At 43.1% G+C, this 18,974-nt stretch overlaps 1 protein-coding gene across 8 annotated transcripts in view; it reads right to left on the bottom strand.

Moving 5' to 3' along the window:
- The window catches only part of LOC119016434 (regulating synaptic membrane exocytosis protein 2-like), a 39,292-nt gene that overhangs the window by 10,577 nt on the left and 9,741 nt on the right, over nucleotides 1–18,974 (bottom strand). For 7 of the 8 annotated variants that reach the window (XM_037092218.1, XM_037092219.1, XM_037092220.1 and 4 more), the window contains 17 exons: nucleotides 18,117–18,327; nucleotides 16,083–16,240; nucleotides 13,356–13,536; nucleotides 13,009–13,243; nucleotides 12,647–12,925; nucleotides 9,999–10,063; nucleotides 9,532–9,651; nucleotides 9,336–9,435; nucleotides 8,491–8,614; nucleotides 8,101–8,147; nucleotides 7,786–7,874; nucleotides 7,649–7,684; nucleotides 6,834–6,964; nucleotides 6,453–6,624; nucleotides 5,759–5,918; nucleotides 725–793; nucleotides 203–338 (listed from right to left, as the gene is read on the bottom strand). In XM_037092218.1, coding sequence (XP_036948113.1) covers nucleotides 203–338; nucleotides 725–793; nucleotides 5,759–5,918; nucleotides 6,453–6,624; nucleotides 6,834–6,964; nucleotides 7,649–7,684; nucleotides 7,786–7,874; nucleotides 8,101–8,147; nucleotides 8,491–8,614; nucleotides 9,336–9,435; nucleotides 9,532–9,651; nucleotides 9,999–10,063; nucleotides 12,647–12,925; nucleotides 13,009–13,243; nucleotides 13,356–13,536; nucleotides 16,083–16,240; nucleotides 18,117–18,327 — 2,313 coding nt within the window. Of the gene's footprint in view, nucleotides 1–202; nucleotides 339–724; nucleotides 794–5,758; nucleotides 5,919–6,452; nucleotides 6,625–6,833; nucleotides 6,965–7,648; nucleotides 7,685–7,785; nucleotides 7,875–8,100; nucleotides 8,148–8,490; nucleotides 8,615–9,335; nucleotides 9,436–9,531; nucleotides 9,652–9,998; nucleotides 10,064–12,646; nucleotides 12,926–13,008; nucleotides 13,244–13,355; nucleotides 13,537–14,087; nucleotides 14,218–16,082; nucleotides 16,241–18,116; nucleotides 18,328–18,974 lie in introns of those variants that run through there. The other variant, XM_037092221.1, reaches the window with a different exon arrangement.

Raw genomic sequence — 18,974 nt, 5'->3', positions numbered from 1 at the left:
GGTCAGTGGGTCAGGGATGAAAACAGAGTGACAGTGACTGGTAGGAAAAGAAGGTGATGCCTTTCTGGAGGCGGAAGCCAGTTGAAAGGTAAAGTTCAGAAGAAAACTGCTCAAGTGTTTCAGTCAAACAAACAAAAAACAAATCATTCAGATACAGATCAGTCGATGAAGCTAGCTCATTATGAGTACAGCTATAGATTACCTCTGAGGAGGTGGTTGGCTTGGCGACCGTGACCTCATCCTGACGAGGTCGGATCGAGAGCAGTGATTGGACGACATTACCTGCTCCGGCACTGAAAGGGTGGAGCTATGGAAGTCCCGCCCATTCTGCCTGTAGTCTGAACTCACATAGAAACAGAGAAAACCATCAAAGATGGCACAGAGTCTGAGAGTTTGAGTGAACTCAGAACAATGTTCAAGCAAGCACCCAATGTAACTGTGGCTGTAACTGTGACTAACTGTCAATGTAACTGTTGCCGTGACTGTAACTGTCAATGTAACTGTGGCTGTAACTGTCAATGTAACTGTGACTGTGACTGTAACTGTAACTAACTGTAACTAACTGTAATTGTAACTAACTGTAACTGTTACTGACTGTAACTGTAACTGTGACAATAATTGAGACATGGCAACACCATTACTGGAAACCTGTGAGACTGTGATTTAAAACATTGTCCACTTTGACGTCTTCAACGTGTTCATGTTCAGGTGGATGTGGACTCACCTGAGATCACCCCGATGCCGTCTTCACAATCGTAATCTGAAAACTCGCTGTCACTGATCCTCTGAGACCCTGCAGACAACCAGACCGATGGGAGAGACAGACAGGCAGACAGGGGGAAAGAGAGACGGGATGTTTAAACCTGTTAGTGGCTCTTTAATCCTCCACAGGATGTCATTAATCTGCCTCACACAAACAGAGACATGAACATTATAGGACAACTTCACACTTTTTCACTTGACTCAAATTGCCCTGAAACCTTCCTGAGACCTTTGGAATCACCTGATGATGGACGGAAACCACCTCAAGAAAACGTCCTTTTAAGAACTCCTGAAGATCACAATGATTTTTGAAAAGACAAAAGTGTTTTCTACAAAAGTAAGATGACTGAGCTTCACAGACTCTCCACACGCAATTCTAGAATCCCAAAAAGAATGTGTGAAACTCTGTCGATAACCCTCCAGATCTTCTTGAAATCCCATGGTAGGATGACGTAAAGGTCCTGATTTGATTTCACCAAGCATTCTGGGATCATCAGGCCACTGTTCTATCAATAAACACCAAAAAAAAAAAAAAAAAAAAAAAAGTATTTAGACCTTCATAGAAACATTGATAGGTCCAACAAAACACCTAAAACAGTTCTTGGAAATCCAATCGAGGGCCACTGATAAAGGGATATTCCAGAGTAACTTTAATCCATGGTCTAACACACCGTGACACTGAATCAGACCCTCCCCTCGTGAGATCAAGTTAGCAGACCGCTAGCTTACGTAGTTTTAGCAACCTCAGAAATGACTGAACGATAACAATACATTGCAGTATACGCCTCCAACAAGAAACCACCATCAAAAATCCACAAATAATGCTCAGAATGGCATCAAACTTCAGCAACAGTACAAATAGTGTCTCAGCACATAGTTCGAGGCATCATACATCTGCTAGCTTAGCCGGATTTTTATTGTAAATTGAACACAACTCACCACTCTCCTGCAGCCCCGACGAGTCGATTACCGAGTGCAGTTAGAAATGCTCAATTCCGTTCTTTACCCTGTCCACTCTCGATAATAACTGTTACAAGCTGGTAGGTAAGACACATATGAACTTTGATTGCATTTCTATGGAGTAATAATCATACATTTTCATCCTTGAGCTGCAGAACTCTACTGCACACATTTGTGTCTTGTTGATGGCAGTTTCTTGTTAGAGGCATATACTGCAATGTATTGTTATCGTGCAGTCATTTCATTTGCAAAAACTACGTAAGCTAGTGGTCTGCAAACTTGATATCTTAGTCTGTGTCACGATGTGTTAGACAATGGACTATCCCTATGAGGAACCATGGAATCCAAAGGAATTTTAAAGACCTCTTTGACGGGTCAACACAACTACCATTCAAGACCCCTTACTCTGTATCAACCATCTGCAGCTCCCCCACAAAGTTTCTTATGACTCTTCTAGGTACCCCTGGAAAACCCAACTGTAAATCCTGTAAGCTGTTCGAGGATTCATAAGGTTCAGGTTCAGATCAGGTTTGTGCACCTAGTGAACCTCAAGAACCAGGGCTAATTTGTATTTTTTAAGTTAATTATGGGGTGGCTGTAGCTCAGGGGGTAGAGCGTCATCTAGTAATCGGAAGCTGCATGTTGAAGTGGCCTTGAGCAAGATACTGAATCCCAAATTGCTCCTGATGTGCAGTTGGCAACTTGCATGGCAGCCACCACCATCAGTGTATGAATGTTTGTGTGAATGGGGCAAGTGCTGTAAGCACTTTGAGCGGTCAGTAGTCTGGAAAAGTGCTGTAGGAATGCAAGTCCATTTAATTTGGTAGAAAAGGAGTGATGATGGTGTAAAGTCAAGAACCTGCAGAATGTCCACAGGGCTTTCTAGAATCCCTTCAATGACCTGTAGACTCTATAAAGGACCCGTGAGAATGTCTCCAGAGCCACTTGCGGAACTTATAAGGGAAACATTTTAAGAGCACTGTGTAAGCCTCTCATAGCCTCCTGGAACCCATAAAGAACCTTGTCAGCTGTTCCTTCCAGCCTGCTGTTTGGAACCATCAAAATGCCTCAAAAAATCGAAGAACAGCACAAGATGTCCAATCACAGTCCAATTTATGTATGCCATCAAAGTGTTCTACAGGTTTCATTCTTCTTTATGAGACCAGTAGCAACACATGGTGGAAAGCTAAAGGTATTAGCATTAGCTATGAAGGGACACACACGCACACAGATGATTACCTGAATTATAGTATAGACCTTTGTCTGGCAAAGCATCATGGGAGAGAAGTAAAATAAATCAACAACAGACAACAACTGTTTCTGTGCGTTAACTCTAAAATAATATTTATATTGTGTGTGTGTGTTAATGGTTATATATGTATATAAATGTATATCTATATATCTGATATGGACACACTATCCTGCCAAAAGTATTGGCTCAACTACCTTGACTCACATATGATCTAATTCATCCCAAAGGTGTTCTATTGGGTTGAGGTCAGGAATCTGTGCAGGCCAGTCAAGTTCATCCACACCAAACTCTCTCATCATGTCTTTATGGACCTGCTTTGTGCACTGGTGCAGTCATGTTGGAACAGGAAGGGGCCATCCCCAAACTGTTCCCACAAAGCTGGAGCATGGAATTAACCAACATCTCTTGGTACGCTGAAGCATTCAGAGTTCCTTTCACTGGAACTGAGGGGCCAAGCCCAGCTTCTGAAAAACAACCCCACACCATAATCCCCCTCCACCAAACTTTACACTTGGCACAATGCAGTCAGACAAGTACTGTTCTCCTGGCAACCACCAAACCCAGACTCATCCATCAGGTTGCCAGATGGAGAAGTGCAAGAGAACGCATCACTCCAGAGAACGCATCTCTACTGCTGTAGAGTGCGTGCTTTACACCACTGCATCCAACGCTTTGCATTGCACTTGCTGATGTATGACTTGGATGCAGCTGCTCAGCCATGGAAACCGACACCATGAAGCTCTTCACACACTGTTCTTGAGCTAATCTGAAGGCCACATGAGGTTTGGAGGTCTGTAGCGATTGACTCTGCAGAAAGTTGGTAACCTCTGCGCACTATGCCCCTCAGTAACTCCTGATCCCGCTCCATCATTTTACGTGGCCTACCACGTACTACCTTAGTTGCTGTTGTTACCCAGTCACTTCCACTTTGTTATAATACCACTGACACTTAGGTGCATGCTTTTATACAACTGTGGCCATGGAAGTGACTGGAACACCTGATTTCAATTATTTGGATGGGTGAGTGAATACTTTTGGCAGTATAGTGTATATGTATATAACACTAACCCTAACCATGTATATAATGTATATGTTAGTCAAGCTGATGATAATCATGGACAACACCTGCTGCACCAGTCTGTGGAACCCCAACACTGACACCCGCTGTGTAAGAAGGAGCGCTACTACATATCATTCTTACCCACAGCCACCCATCAGACTGTTTAACTTAAGCAGTAACTGATCAATAACCTTCCACTCACTTCGTTTTTGTAAATATCTTATCTTTTATATTCATCTTCTATTAAACTTTATGCATATTTGTTTGATTATTTTTCCTGTACTTGTTGCATCTTGAGCTGTAACAAGTGAAGTCAAGTCAATCTAATCTGATCTGACATGAGTGTGTGTGTGTGTATGTTAATGTATATTATGACTGTGTGTGTGTTGATGTACATAATGACTGTGTGCGTGTTAATGTATATGATGACTGTGTGTGTTAATAAATACAATGTGTGTATGTGTGTCTTAATGTATACAATGACTGTGTGTGTGTTAATGTATATAATGAGTGTGTGTATGTTAATGTACACCATGACTGTGTGTGTGACTTTGACAGGGACAAGGCTATGTGCCCTGCAGACCACCAGCCCATCACACTGTCTCCTGCTGACGTGCATGCTGCACTAAGCAGGGTTAATGCACGGAAGCTGCTGGTCCTGATAGTGTCCATGAATGCATCCTCAGGGCCTGTCCTGAGCAGCTGACTGAGGTCTGGACTGACATATTAAACCTATCACTTGCCCAAGCAGCTGTCCTCACGAGAGCCACAGGCTCTCAACACTAAGAAAACCAAAGAGCTCATTATGGACTACAGAAAATCAAATAATGGCACACACACCCCCATCAGTATCAACGGAACAGAGGTTGAGTGTGTCACCAGCTTCAAGTTTCTAGGTGTCCACATCTCCGAGGACCACCCTTGTACCCTCAACACCTCCACCCTGATCAAGACGGCTCACCAGCGTCTCTTCTTACTGGGAAGAATAAAGAAGGTCCATCTGTGTCCTCAGATTCTGGTGAGCTTCTACCGCTGCACCATCGAGAGCATCCTTACCAAGTGTGTCACAGTTTGGTATGGCAACTGCTCTGTGTCTGAACGGAACTGACTATTTTACTCTTCAGCTATACCACACCTTTAGTACTGCTAATTCATTTTATACTGTACAAACTGTATCTTCACCAGGGCTGCCAGTAATATTTATATACTGTTTGTACCTAGACGTACTTACACTCTTTTTATTCTGTACATACTGTATTATCTGCACTATTTATACTGTGCATATTTGCACTTTACTGCTTTTTTCGTTGTCTCTGTATTTGTACTGTGAACAATACAGTACAGTTGAATCAAACGTAATCTAATAACAACTGTATGTATGTTAATGTACATAATGACTGTGTGTGTGTGTTAATGTATATAATGAGTGTGAGTATGTTAATGTGTATAATGAGTGTGTGTATGTTAATGTATATAATGAGTGTGTGTGTTAATGTAGATAATGAGTGTATGTTTTAATATGTATAATGAATGTATGTTTTAATTGTATAATGAGTGTATGTTTCTGTATATAATGAGTGTATGTTTCTGTATATAATGAGTGTATGTTTCTGTATATAATGAGTGTATGTTTCTGTATATAATGAGTGTATGTTTCTGTATATAATTAGTTTATGTTTTAATGTATATGATGAGCGTATGTTATGGTATGTAATGTGTCTCACTGTGTAGCCTCCTGCTGCTCAGCATGTCTTCAGGCTGCAGTCCTCTCCTCTGCAGGTAGGGGGAGGCATTGGGTAATGGCACAGAGGAAACATCATGAAGCTGCAGTTTGTACCAGTGAGGCTGATCGTCCAACAGAGCCGAGTCCAACTCTATCAGGACCTGCAGACAGACAGATGGACAGACAGGAACAGAGAGACAGGGAGAAAATGTTTTTATTTTTTTTCATTTTAGAAGCATGTTTTTTCTATATTTGTAGAAACAGTGATCAATATATCCAGGACAAGAAACAGAAACAAATCCACGACAGTGGCTGCCGCAGTGCTATGATGAGACTGTCCAATTGTCTCCTTTGGATTGATGATGTGTCATCTGATCACTCCACAACAGCTAACTGAAATTAATAAAATCACTTTACTGTGCCATTTCAAATGTTTAATAAAGATTTATTTCACAACCGGACAGAAACACATCTGGAGAGTTGTTATGTCAATATTTTGTTCCAAGATTTTCAGTTTTTTTAGTTTTTGCTCCTTTTACAACCTGTGTCTTTCTAAATGAATGAGTTCAATGAAAATGTAAACAGGTGAACAATACCTGTAATCATGGTGACAGTTGTGAACTCAGAAAAGTTTCAAAAGTGAATGACTGTATCTGAAATATGTTGGGTACTATGTATTCTAGATGTGCCTTGACCTCTCCTAAGAATTGGCTCTCCTCCTCTCGGACTCGGGCCTGATCCCAAACCGTCAGTTCCAACATTCGTTCTCTGAACTCCCGTCGGTGAACTGGAGAGTACATGAAGGTCTGGTTCCACCGAGGTTCCACCGACTTCTTCACTGTCTTTGTTCTCCGCTTACTCTTATCACTATAGAGAGGAGACAATCAACAGCCAATCACAGAGCAAGAAGCACTTCTGGCTACACAGAGCGAGACAGAGGTTCTGCAGGTTCTACAGCAGAACCAAATGTATCAGAAAATACAAAATTGAAACCAGTGAACTCAACCAACCAACATCAACCAACACACATTCTAGTGATCACCTCGTTCTTGATAGCCTGAGGGTTCTGGTTTTACCTTCTGTCTGGCAAGAAGTAGATCTTGACATAAGGGTTCCTCGGTCGGCCGTCGTCTCGGACAGGAAGTTCTTTGGCTCCGAGAACAGTTACGATCAGCTGATGACCAACTTTATCGTACCACAGCTTCAGCTGTAAAGAATTGGTTTTGCGTCAGGACAGCTGCATCAAGGACAGAAACCTACACAGGTGAACAGGAACCCCAGAGAACAGATGGAGAACCCTGAGGAAGACTAAAGCTACTCACAGAGAACAGGCAGTATCCAATAACCCAGCATAACAGCACAAAGCAGAACCCTGTTTAACTGTTTAGTAGAAATCCTAGGAAAAGATAAACTTGACAGAGCAGTAGCTGTACCCCGTAGAAGCAAAGAACATAAAAACAACCCTATAAGACACCAGAGAACATTGGCAGAACCCTCAATAACAGCAGAGGGAAAAAAAGCAGAAGAATCACATCCTCCGAATCATGTAGATCATGAGCTGAGGAATTTGGAACAGTGACTGAGATTGATGGGACACAGTAGAAAAGTGGAACTCTCAACAACATCCACAGAACCACAGCATCAACAGAAGGAACCTGTGGGGAACCACACATAGTTCTGCAGAAAAGTGAGAATCATGTTTACAGTGACAGAACCCCCTCACATAAACAGATTTCTACTTTGTGTTTCTACTACAGCTGTCGCCTAGCTATGTTGCTGATTACCCGGTCACCTGTAGGTGGGTGGGGCTCATCTGCACTAACAGCTACAACTGCAGGGAAAGATAGGTGGAACAGACAGATGTCTCACTCCTCTCTATATCCAAAGTTACCTGTATTCTGGGAACCAGAGGACGCCTGTTCGCAGTCTGAAACAAACACATGTCCCCATGGAAACAGCTGTTAACTGAGAGCTGCTTGGCTGTGGAGTGAGTCATGTGGCAGTGCAGTGCATGCTGGATAAACTTACAGAGACCTGTCCGGACAAAATGCTGGGGCTCACAGGAGACGTGACGGAGATGGATGGCCCAACTTTCTGAGAGTCGAAGGAACTGGAACCTGAACGTACAACATTTCATAGAATGAAACAGGAAACGGTCCCATCAATGTTTATCATTTGGAACATTTTATTCTGTATTGCTGTACTAATACTGTTTAATTAACTAATACATTTTAATGAACTTTCAGACAATCTTCCTGCTTTGTGGAGGTACGTTCTGTTATGTTCCTTGGATCGAGGTTCTATGATACAATAATCATAACAGTGTTTGTGTCATAAACTCACTAGAGTCCAGCTGGCTGTGGGCGCTGTCTGTCACTCTGGAAACATCTCTGAGGAACAAGAACCACAAACAACAATCAGAAGAACATTCTGAGAGAGCAGAACTTCTGGTTGTCTGAGTAATAAACACAAACAATCAGCAGCAGAGCGCTCTAACAGAACAGAACTTCAGGTTCTCTGAGGAACAAGAACTACAAACAACAGTCAACAGAACATTCTGAAAGCCGACAGTGATTACAGTCTGTTTTGTTCTGTCTCAGTCACACAGAACATGTAAACAGGCTCCAAGTTCTTCTCTGAATCTGTTTAAACATTCTGCAATTTGTCAACTTTTCTCAACAAAGTTCCTGATGCTTCCATTGGCTGCTACTGATCATCTGACCTCTGACCCACCTGATTGGTCGGGACACTACCAGCTCAACCTGTGGTTCTGGTTTGGATTCCAGGATGATATTGTAAACTTCACTGAATGTGGCCCCCTGGAGAACCCGACCGTTCCACTCCAGAACCTGATCACCTGAGAAAACATACAGATCTGTCAGAATGTCAATAGGAATGAGATCAAACAAAGGTTGCGTCCGAAATTCCATACTATACACTACATACTCAATATGTGTACTATCGTTCAACATACGTTTGAGTGAATAACAGCAGTATGCATCTTTTCAGACGCACTGTTTAGCGCAGAAGTGACGCACTTCCTGAGAGCCTCTTGCCGGTTGAGACACGTAAGTAACCATGGTAACCCACCTCTACTGGCAATCTGCAATAATACTCTTTTAATACATCTAATAATAATAATCTTATAATAAATCCGAACTCATTAAGTGATGTTGCTGTACTGGACTGCATTATATTAACATTATATTATTGTAGAGGAGCCGGTAGAGGTGAGGTTGCCACGGGTTACAATGGTGTCGCTGTCCAATTAGTATGCGCCTCACGTACTATTGGGTTCATACGAAGGTTTCGGACATACTAAAAAGTCTTGCATACTGATTTAGCGTATGCAGTAGTATGTTAGTATGGAATTTTGGACGTAGCCAAAGCCTTCAACTCATAGAGAAAATTGTTAGCTTGGCACAAACACTGGAAGCAGAGAGAAAATGTTAGCCTAGCTTAGCATAAAGACTGGAGGCAGGGGGAAACTGTTAGGCTAGCTTAGCACAAGTACTGGAAGCAGAGGAAAACTGTTAGCTCAGCTTAGCATCCAGACCTAGTCTCAGGTGTGTGTTTACCTGGTCTCAGATGTCCCACCGTGTCAGCCAGACTTCCTCTCTTCACCTTAGTGATGAATGCACAGAGGCGACCAGACTCGGTCATCTTTCCCCCAACCACCTGAAAGCACACCGTCCATGAGCAATGCACAAAAGTGATACAGACTGAGGCTAAAGAGGAAGAAGAAGAGGACAATGAAGATGACGTCTTCATCACCTTTAGTCCCAGCAGTGCTCCTGTATCAGCAGGAACCGTCCCATCCTTCATCCTCTTATTCAACAGAATTCGACCAATCAGACGCTCTCCATCCTTGGATGGTTGCCATGTGACTGGTTGCTGATGAGTCAAAGTGATAAAACCACACATGGTCACTTAGCAACAACAGCAACAGTCCAATCAGCAGCATCACTATGAAACACATTGTGTCCGTTCATCTCAGACACTTCAGCTGCTTTAATGAAAACGACAAATGATTTTTGTTCTGAAACTAATTTTACACTTGAGTTACTTGTTCCTGTCCATTGAAATTTCAAATATTTCTGTTGACATTAACAACTTTGAAGGTTTTCAAACATAACACAGACCAGACATAAACACAGACCTTCAGACAGACAGGTGGAGGACAGACAGGTGGAGTCGGGGTTAGATGACTGTATTAATTAAGGGGCGTGGCTTTGTCCTACCATAGACATGGGCGCTGCTTCGCTGTGCCAGGTCCCATGATCCCACCATTGGCCATCCATGTCTCCTAGCAACCAGAGGAGGGAAGAGGTCAGAGGTCAAACTGTCACTGAACTTTAAATGGTTAACTCATCCGTCCGTTGCTGAGCAAATAACCTTAAAATGTTAAAGAGAAGATATTTGTGTCTGTTAACGTGTTAAAGTCTCCAAACAGGAAGTGACGGCAGTGGCGTTCAGCCAACATATCACATGACTCCTCCACAGCCTCTATCAACCTCCATCAGCCGGAACTAACTAACAAGACTGATATCCCACAATGCAGCATTCTACAGAGCCCAGAGATGGAAACATGTCAGAGCTCTCCAGGAACCATCTGCTGATAGAACCAACCAGCTCAGAACATCCAGGTTCTAAAAACATGAAGAAACTGAAGGTTCTCAGGAGGGTCTGAAACTCCTGAAACATCTGAACCTTCAGGAGGGTCTGAACCTTCAGAGGGCCTGAGCCCTCAGAGGGTCTGAGCCTTCAACATGTCTTTACACACAACTCTGCAAGCAGCTTTAAACACACACATACACACACACACAACTGTACTCACAGGTCTGTCTGATCAACATACTGAAGACAAAGAAGAAGAAAAAAAGAAGAAGAAGTGGGAGGAGGAGGCTTCAGTGGAGGAGGAGAAGGATGAAGAGGAGGTGAACCTGCAGCTTCTCCCTCCTCCTCCTCCTCCTCACTGTGTCTGAGGGTACTGTGTGCCCTGAAATCCGCCTGCAGGCTGCACAATTCATGCCTGTCCGTAATCAGATTACCTGTGTCTGAACACTGAGTCCATCTTTGATTTCACTGATGCAGTTTCCCTCTCACTGCAGCCTGAGCTGGTTGTTAGCTGAAAGAATTAGCCTTTTGTTAGCCTGTTTATAGCCTGTCATTAGCTAGTTGTTAGCCTGCTGTTAGCCTGTCATTAGCTAGTTGTTAGCCTGTGGTTAGCCTGTCATAAAGTGAGCTGTGGCTCAGTTAGTTGGTCTGGTTGGTGAAATATTAAGGTGGTTGCTGATGGAAGTTGCCGAGCTGTCGGCAACATTACAGCCTGTTCCTCTCCTCCCACCTCTTCACCAGACCAGAGCCGCAGAAATCCAGCAGATCACCAAGAAGTCACCAGAACTCCTAATGGGCCATGGATCCAGCAGAGGTGGAGATGTTCTCCATGGTTCTCTGTCAGCTGCGGACACATGTTGCCGTCCTGTTGGTCAACGGTTGCGTTGCCTCTTACAGTTTGTTTCTACTCTTGTGTCCACAATGACTCCTGAGGCAGGCTGGGTAATCCACACTCTCCTCTTTTAATCCAATTGAACAAAAGTGGAAACAGAGATTCGGCCTGGAGCAGCCAGGAGACGTGATCTGTTCTAATCTGGGTCTGATTAACAGAACCAGGTTCTCTGGGAGCCTGCAGGGTTCTCCGGGCCTGGACTGATCAGGGCTGAGAATCTTGAACTTTCTCCTGGTTCTTGTTTCTGTCTTGGTGTCTTCAGGAATGCAGCAGCAGAGACTCTGAGCTGCTCCGTCACCTCAAGATCTGAGAGGTGGAGCCAACAACCCTCTGAGCCAATCAGAGCTCATAATCTCTGACCAGGTGACTTCTGGTCCAACAACACAGAGCTTGAGGATTAACTGAGCAGTGTCACACCTGATGTCCAGAGAGACACCCTGCAGCCAATTTAACACACTCAGTAGCACTGTGAGGTAGCACTGTAGCACACACACACACACAACACTATAAGAACCATGCAGAACATGGATCATAGAATCTGATAAAACTACAAAGTCACATGGAACAGAGAGAGAACCTTATCTAACTGTAGCAGAATTCTTCAGCACAGCATAAGAACCATAAATCCCTACAGAACCACAGAACATGTGCTGAATAATGTCTACCTGTGGTGGAACTGAATAAAACAGTAGTGGAAACCCACAGAATTGAAGCCTGAAGAACCACAGAGTAGATGTGGAACACTATATTGTAGCTAAATTCTGTAGAATGAAAACACAGCAGTGACAGAACCATTTTAACCAATATTAGAACCATTCAGAACATGAACAATGGAACCGTGCAGAAAAATAAAAGGAGAGCCAAACAAACTTACTGACATAATATCAGTATTTTGTTCTAGTGAGAACCCCCTGGTGTCTGTCAGAGGCGGTGCAGGTGAGCAGTGTGGAGGAGAACACAGAGTTTATCTGTAAGCAGATTATCACTCTGAGCTAATTAGTGTCAGAGCGAGTGAACACACACTCACTCTTTCCTCTCAGACTATTAGAACCTTCAACCCAGAGAACATTTATTCTTTTAAATGAAGTCTATTCCATCCTGTTCTGTCACCAACCTTCATTTTTTACCTTTAACTTGTTCTGGTTCCTGCTGTCTGTTTGTTCCTGTAGAACATTTACAACAGTGTTCCTTGTTTATTAACACACATTCTTATTCTGATGCTGTTCTGGCCGGCCAATCAGGGAGATCTGACATGGTCACATGACCAGACGTCCTGAAAGCTGACCCAGACGACACTGTCGTGGCTCTGATAAACCCTCAGCTATTTCCTCTGACACACAACTGTTAGCATACAGCTAGCAGTTGCATATAGCCACTCACTGTCGGGCTCGTCACAGCTGGTGTACTCAGGTGTAGTCACTAACTCCTCCTCTGAGCTGCTGAAGCTACCAATCACATGCATTTTCCCCAACCGGATCCTCTGTGGTGCACTCTCATAGGTTGGCTTCCTCTTCAAGGCGGCGCTTGGGTCCAGGTGTTGCTGAGGTAACGGGCTGTGGCGTGGAGATGTTGGGCTAAGGTGACTGGCTACCCGGTCCACAGACAATGACCTCTGGCCCCCAGATCCAGCCAATCCCTGAACCCGATTCTGATGGAGAGCTGAGAGCGAAACAGGACGTCAGACTGAGTGCCAGGTCAATGGCTCTATTCCCTATAGAGGATGTCGTTAGGTGTGTTCTTACCTGTATGTCTCAGGGTTAGGTGGACAGGCTCGGCTGTTGCCAGGGAGACATCACTGTGGCGGCGTTGGTGGCGAACCCTGCCGACCTGAGCCAACATCCTCATGGTCTCCTCGCTTGGCTGTGGCTTCACCGGGTAACGAGCAAGGTTTGGGTCGCTACGGTAACGAGCCTGAAACTCCTCCTCCTGCCGCCGCCTCCAATCTTGCTCGTCCTGAACCTGGTCCAGAGGGTGGTCCTGAATCATGTGAGGAGATGAAGTGCATCAACATCATCACTATCATGATTATCATCATCATCACTGCTGTCATCATTGTCACAGAAAAGTCTAATATTACAGACAATCTCACCTGCGAGTGCCAGCGACCTCGAGCGTCTTTGATCGGTCGCCTCCGGCCCCGAAGCTCCTCCTCCCTGTTACCGTGGTTGTTGTGTGGTGAGCGAGCGCGAGGGTCCAGACCATGGTCAGAGGGTGAGCGAGGCATCCTGACCTCCCCACCATCATAATATGACCCCAAGGGGCTCGGCTTCCTGTCAACAAGACGATAGAAGCAGTCAGAGAGGACACCTGTACACCTGCCACATTGATCCGCATCGGAGACATCAAATTTAAAAGAGCAACAAAGGAGATCAAACAGCCGCAGTGAGGGGCGAAATGTACAAAGTCAAAAATAAAATCAAATAAAAAATAAATTAGATAAAATAGAAATTCTCTGAATATTCATGCAGATTGTTTGTGACATCACGGCACCATTATTAGCCTTGTGTCCTCTGGTCACTGTTACCTAGCAACAGCCTTTCAAAGCTGAGTAGAAGTACTCTGATAAAGAAAAGCATAATCACCAAAATAAACAGGAGAATAACTCATTAACATATCAATATTCATCATGTTCTTGCTGCATTAATGATTGAAATAATCTGATTATCAGTCATTTGAACCCGCAGAGTCACTGCAGGGCCCAAAGAAACGGAACAGAAAAACTCAAGTAGGTGAGTAGATGCACCACGCTACTCAGAAAACACATTAGTATGAATGATTAATTATTAAATATTAATGATTAAGTATCAAAAGAGGTTCTTACAGTTTGTCGGCTGTTTGAGGTGTCACATCAGTCAATCCACACCCACACACACACACACACACACACACACACACTCAGCAGATTTATACCTGGAATCTGGATCATAACTGAAGCCCCGCCCAGTCTGATTGAAGCCCCTCCCCCTCACGCATCTAGCCTTGGCTTGTGTGGTTAGTTGTGTTAACTTGTGTTAGCCTCTGTTTGCCTGTGTAGCCTTTGTTAGCCTGTGTATGTTAGCTTTTGTTAGCCTGGGTATGTTAGCCTTTGTTAGCCTGGGTATGTTAGTCTTTGTTAGCCTGTGTATGTTAGCTTTTGTTAGCCTGGGTATGTTAGCCTTTGTTAGCCTGGGTATGTTAGCCTTTGTTAGCCTGTGTATGTTAGCCTTTGTTAGCCTGGGTATGTTAGCCTTTGTTAGCCTGTGTATGTTAGCCTTTGTTAGCCTGGGTATGTTAGTCTTTGTTAGCCTGTGTATGTTAGCTTTTGTTAGCCTGGGTATGTTAGCCTTTGTTAGCCTGGGTATGTTAGCCTTTGTTAGCCTGTGTATGTTAGCCTTTGTTAGCCTGTGTATGTTAGCCTTTGTTAGCCTGTGTATGTTAGCCTTTGTTAGCCTGTGTATGTTAGCCTTTGTTAGCCTGGGTATGTTAGCCTTTGTTAGCCTGTGTATGTTAGCCTTTGTTAGCCTGGGTATGTTAGCCTCTGTTAGCCTGGGTATGTTAGCCTGTGTATGTTAGACTGTGTATGTTAGCCTCTGTTAGCCTTGTGTGTTAGAGTGCTGCTGTATTTAGCAGTAATCCCCTCTGAGCTCCAGGATTATTCATGTGGTAATCAGATTACAGCAGGCTGGGGGGACACACACACACAACACACACACAAACACACACATACACACAAACACGAACGGCTGATTATTAATGGACAACACCAATTGCTGTCATGGAAACAAGAGGAGACATTTAATCAAATAATTAGCAATTATTAGTTATAATTGGATTTGTTGCAGGTTTTTCTGTCCAGGTCACTTGTCATTTCCACCTGAGTTTGTTAATATTCAGTGTGATGAGGAGCTCACAAGGATAAATAACTGACTTGATGATACTTCGTACTTGTACTCCACTACAGTTACTTTATGAATAAATAAAATACTCTAACAGTAAGTATGGCAGATGATGACCTCCTTAACACATTCTGAGTACTTCATCCTGTGATACCTTTTGTTGATAATACTTTTGTACTTCAGTGAAAACTCATTTCAACACCCATATTGATCATCTATATCTAAAATCTGTATATAAATATTTGCTGTTCATTCTTGCACTATATCATGTAAATATGTATATATGTCAATTTTACTCTATTTTCTTTTCTTTTTAATTTTATTCTCTATTTCATATTGTCCAGTTTGCTATTGCTTTTGTTCCTGTAACATTCTGACGCTGCTGTGACAAAAAAATCTCCCCTTCTGTGGGACATTAAAGGATTTCTGATTCTGATTCTGTTACATGAGTAATTGAGTATTTTGTGTATATGTTTGCACACATATAGTTTGTAACTGAAATGGAGACTGTGAGTGATGCTTCATGATGATGGTCCAGATGTTCTGACAGAACATATTTTTCTTATTTTTTTTTTCTATTTTTTTCTTATATTTTTCTTCCTGATTCAAACAAAAATAAAAGTAAAAACAAAAGTTGACATTTGACTTGTGTGTTTCAGCAGCTTCAGCCAGCATGAGATGAGATCACATGACTGAAGTGATGCACTGAGGTCATGTGTTATTAATGTCTCAGAACTTGTCCTGTACACACAAAGACACTTACTGTATATGATGTTTATTTTCATTCTAATAGTTTTATTCTATTTATTTTATACTTATAAATAATATACTAGAATAAATAAAGGACAGCTTATCTTATGTGGTCAGCTGAAAGACTGATGACTGATGAAACGTGCACCTGGGTTCTACTGGGTTCTGCTGTTTTGCTGGGTTCTACTGACCGCTCAGTGGCTCCGTTGCTCAAGGGCCCCACGGCTCCTGATGGCCCCTGCATGAGTGGGTATGGAACCCCGTGTGAGCTGTGATCGAAGGAGTAAAACTCCCCCGACTGAGTGAGAATCTCCTGCTTCCTCCTGCACACATTACAGACCCACATCACCTGACGACACAGAACAGGAGTTATCAATAACTGTGATCATCAGAGAACAGATGTGATGCCTGTGTACTTTTTAAAATCAATAAGTCTGATTATCTAACATCTCCTGACACACCATCATATTTACATTTAGTTTCTTGATTCATCAACAAATTCAATCAGTCAGTGTATTCTCAGTCATGAGACTGACTGTGGGGGCCTTAAGCAGCTCCTTCAGCAACAGACTGCTTCACCCACGGTGTCAAAAGGAACGCCATTCTTTCCAACTGCTGTCAGACTGTTCAACATCAATAACCCTTAATGAAGCACCAACACCTACTTATCTCACACTACTTACACTTCTGCCTCCGCCATCTTGTGCAATTATCCTGTGCAATAATACATTTTTTTTACATGCTCATGTTCATACACTGAGTCGGTTTATTTTCAAACACTGTATTTAAACACTATTTATTTATGCATCCAACCTTCAACAAGGCAATACTCTGACACTTTATTTGAATGTATACAATGCACATTTTTGCCTCCTGTATATAATGCACATGACATATAGTCCTTTCTATATTTTATTTTTTCTCTCTTATCTAAATCTTTTTAGTATTGTTTAGTATTTGAACTTATTGTATGTCTGTCCACCTGCTACAGTGACGAGTGAATTTCCCTGATGTGGGATAAATAAAAGTCTAAAATCTAGACATCACCAGAAGTGAGACCTTCCTACTGTCTCAACTTTTATTTTGGTAGGCTGCTTCCTGTTTTCTCACTGCAGAGAGCAGCTCACTGATCCAACATGTGGCGCCATCTGGTGACCACCTGTGAGCCTGAGGGGCGGAGTCAAGTCTGCTCCAGCACTAACCTGTCTCTCTCTCCATAACCTGTATCTCTCTCTCTCTCTAACTATATATCAAACCTGCCTCACACTCTCTATAACCTGCCTCTCTCTATATAACCTGTCTCTCTCTCTATAACCTGCCTCTCTCTATATAACAACAACAATAATAATAATAAGATATAATAATAATAATAAGTTCTCCCAGTAAATGGTGGAGTTTTTCTTGGTCTGATAGTTTGGGGAAGTCTGGGGTTGTACATGTGATTTTAGTGTATATGTGGGTTCTGAGGTCTGTGTATGTGTCACAGTGCAGCAGGAAGTGCTGCTCTGTCTCCACCTGTCTGTGTGGACAGAACTGACCCAGCCGGTCCTCTCTGGGCAGCCGGGTCTGTCTGTGTCTGCTGCTCTCTAAGGCCCGGCTGTGGTCGCTGAGTCTGTACAGAGTCAGTGTTTTCCTCAGTCTCAGGTCAGTTACAGAGCTCAGATGATCTGCCATGGAGTATTGTCTGTTTAGGGCCAAATAACATTGGAGTTTGCTTTGGGTTTTGGTTGTGGATGTCCAATAGCTGATGTAATTGTCTTTTTCTTTTGCTATAATTTGGTGGGGCTGTCTCTCTCTATATATTTATAACCTCTCTCTATATATATAACCTGTCTCTCTCTATATAACCTGTCTCTGTATATAACCTGTCTCTCTCTATATATATAACCTATCTCTCTGTATATAACCTGTCACTGTATATAACCTATCTCTCTCTCTATATATAACCTATCTCTCTGTATATAACCTGTCACTGTATATAACCTATCTCTCTCTCTATATATAACCTATCTCTCTGTATATAACCTGTCACTGTATATAACCTATCTCTCTCTATATAACCTGTCTCTCTCTATATAGCCTGTCTCTGTATATAACCTGTCTCTCTCTATATATATAACCTATCTCTCTGTATATAACCTGTCTCTCTCTATATAACCTGTCTCTGTATATAACCTGTCTAACCCCCCCCCGCCCCCCCCACCCCCCAACACACACACACTGACCTTGTTGGCTCTCAGAGGGACGCGCCCCCCGCAGCGGGCACAGAAGCGGCTCTGACAGTAGCAGCAGGCGCGCCCGCAGCCGTCGGCAAACTTGGTCTTTCGACAGACGCCACAGGTTGGAGACTCCGCCCTAACCGACTGAGCGACCTGAGACTCTTCCCCCAGCTTCTTCACCTGGTCCTTATAGAGCTCAAACTGCTGATGTAACTTCCTGTGGAGAGGTCAGAGGTCACAAAGAGGTGAGGGTAGTGGGACCAATGAGAGGGGATGACATTACACAATTTTCTTTACAGAATGTTCTGCAGTATCAAAGTAAACAATTACATCCATGAGTATTCTCTAACTTTCAATGGAGAAGATCTGACTACATGGACAAACATTTTCCAGGGCTTTTCAAAACCTTGAACACTTGAAAATGTTTCCAGAATAGACACAATCATCCTGGAGAAATCAATAATCCACTGCCCTCAAGGCAACCTCAAGGTTCTCCAGGATTCCAGGTCTCAATTTGTTTCACAGAAACACAGGCGTTTTGAAGATATTTCTCCAGAACTAGTCCATGCCCATTAACCCTACCTCGTGGACTCCCCCTGCAGGCTTCTCTAGGCTGGCCTTCCCACCATCTCTCTGATCATTATCAAAAGAGTCAACTCCTCCTGCTGTCACCCCATTCTCAAAAAACCTGGACTAAACAGTGACAGCTATAGACCTATAACTACAGATCTCCAATCTCCCCCATCTGTCCGAAATACTGGAAAGTGCTCTTGCCCTCCAACTCAAGTCCCAGCTCTCAGACAATAACCTCAACCAAAAATTCTAATCCGGTTTCTGGTCCAAGCACAGTACTGACATCTCTGC

Source organism: Acanthopagrus latus, chromosome 3, assembly GCF_904848185.1.
Source record: "Acanthopagrus latus isolate v.2019 chromosome 3, fAcaLat1.1, whole genome shotgun sequence".
Lineage (NCBI taxonomy): Eukaryota > Metazoa > Chordata > Actinopteri > Spariformes > Sparidae > Acanthopagrus > Acanthopagrus latus.
Note: the sequence above shows the minus strand (reverse complement) of the source record. Positions and strands in the feature narration are given on the sequence as shown.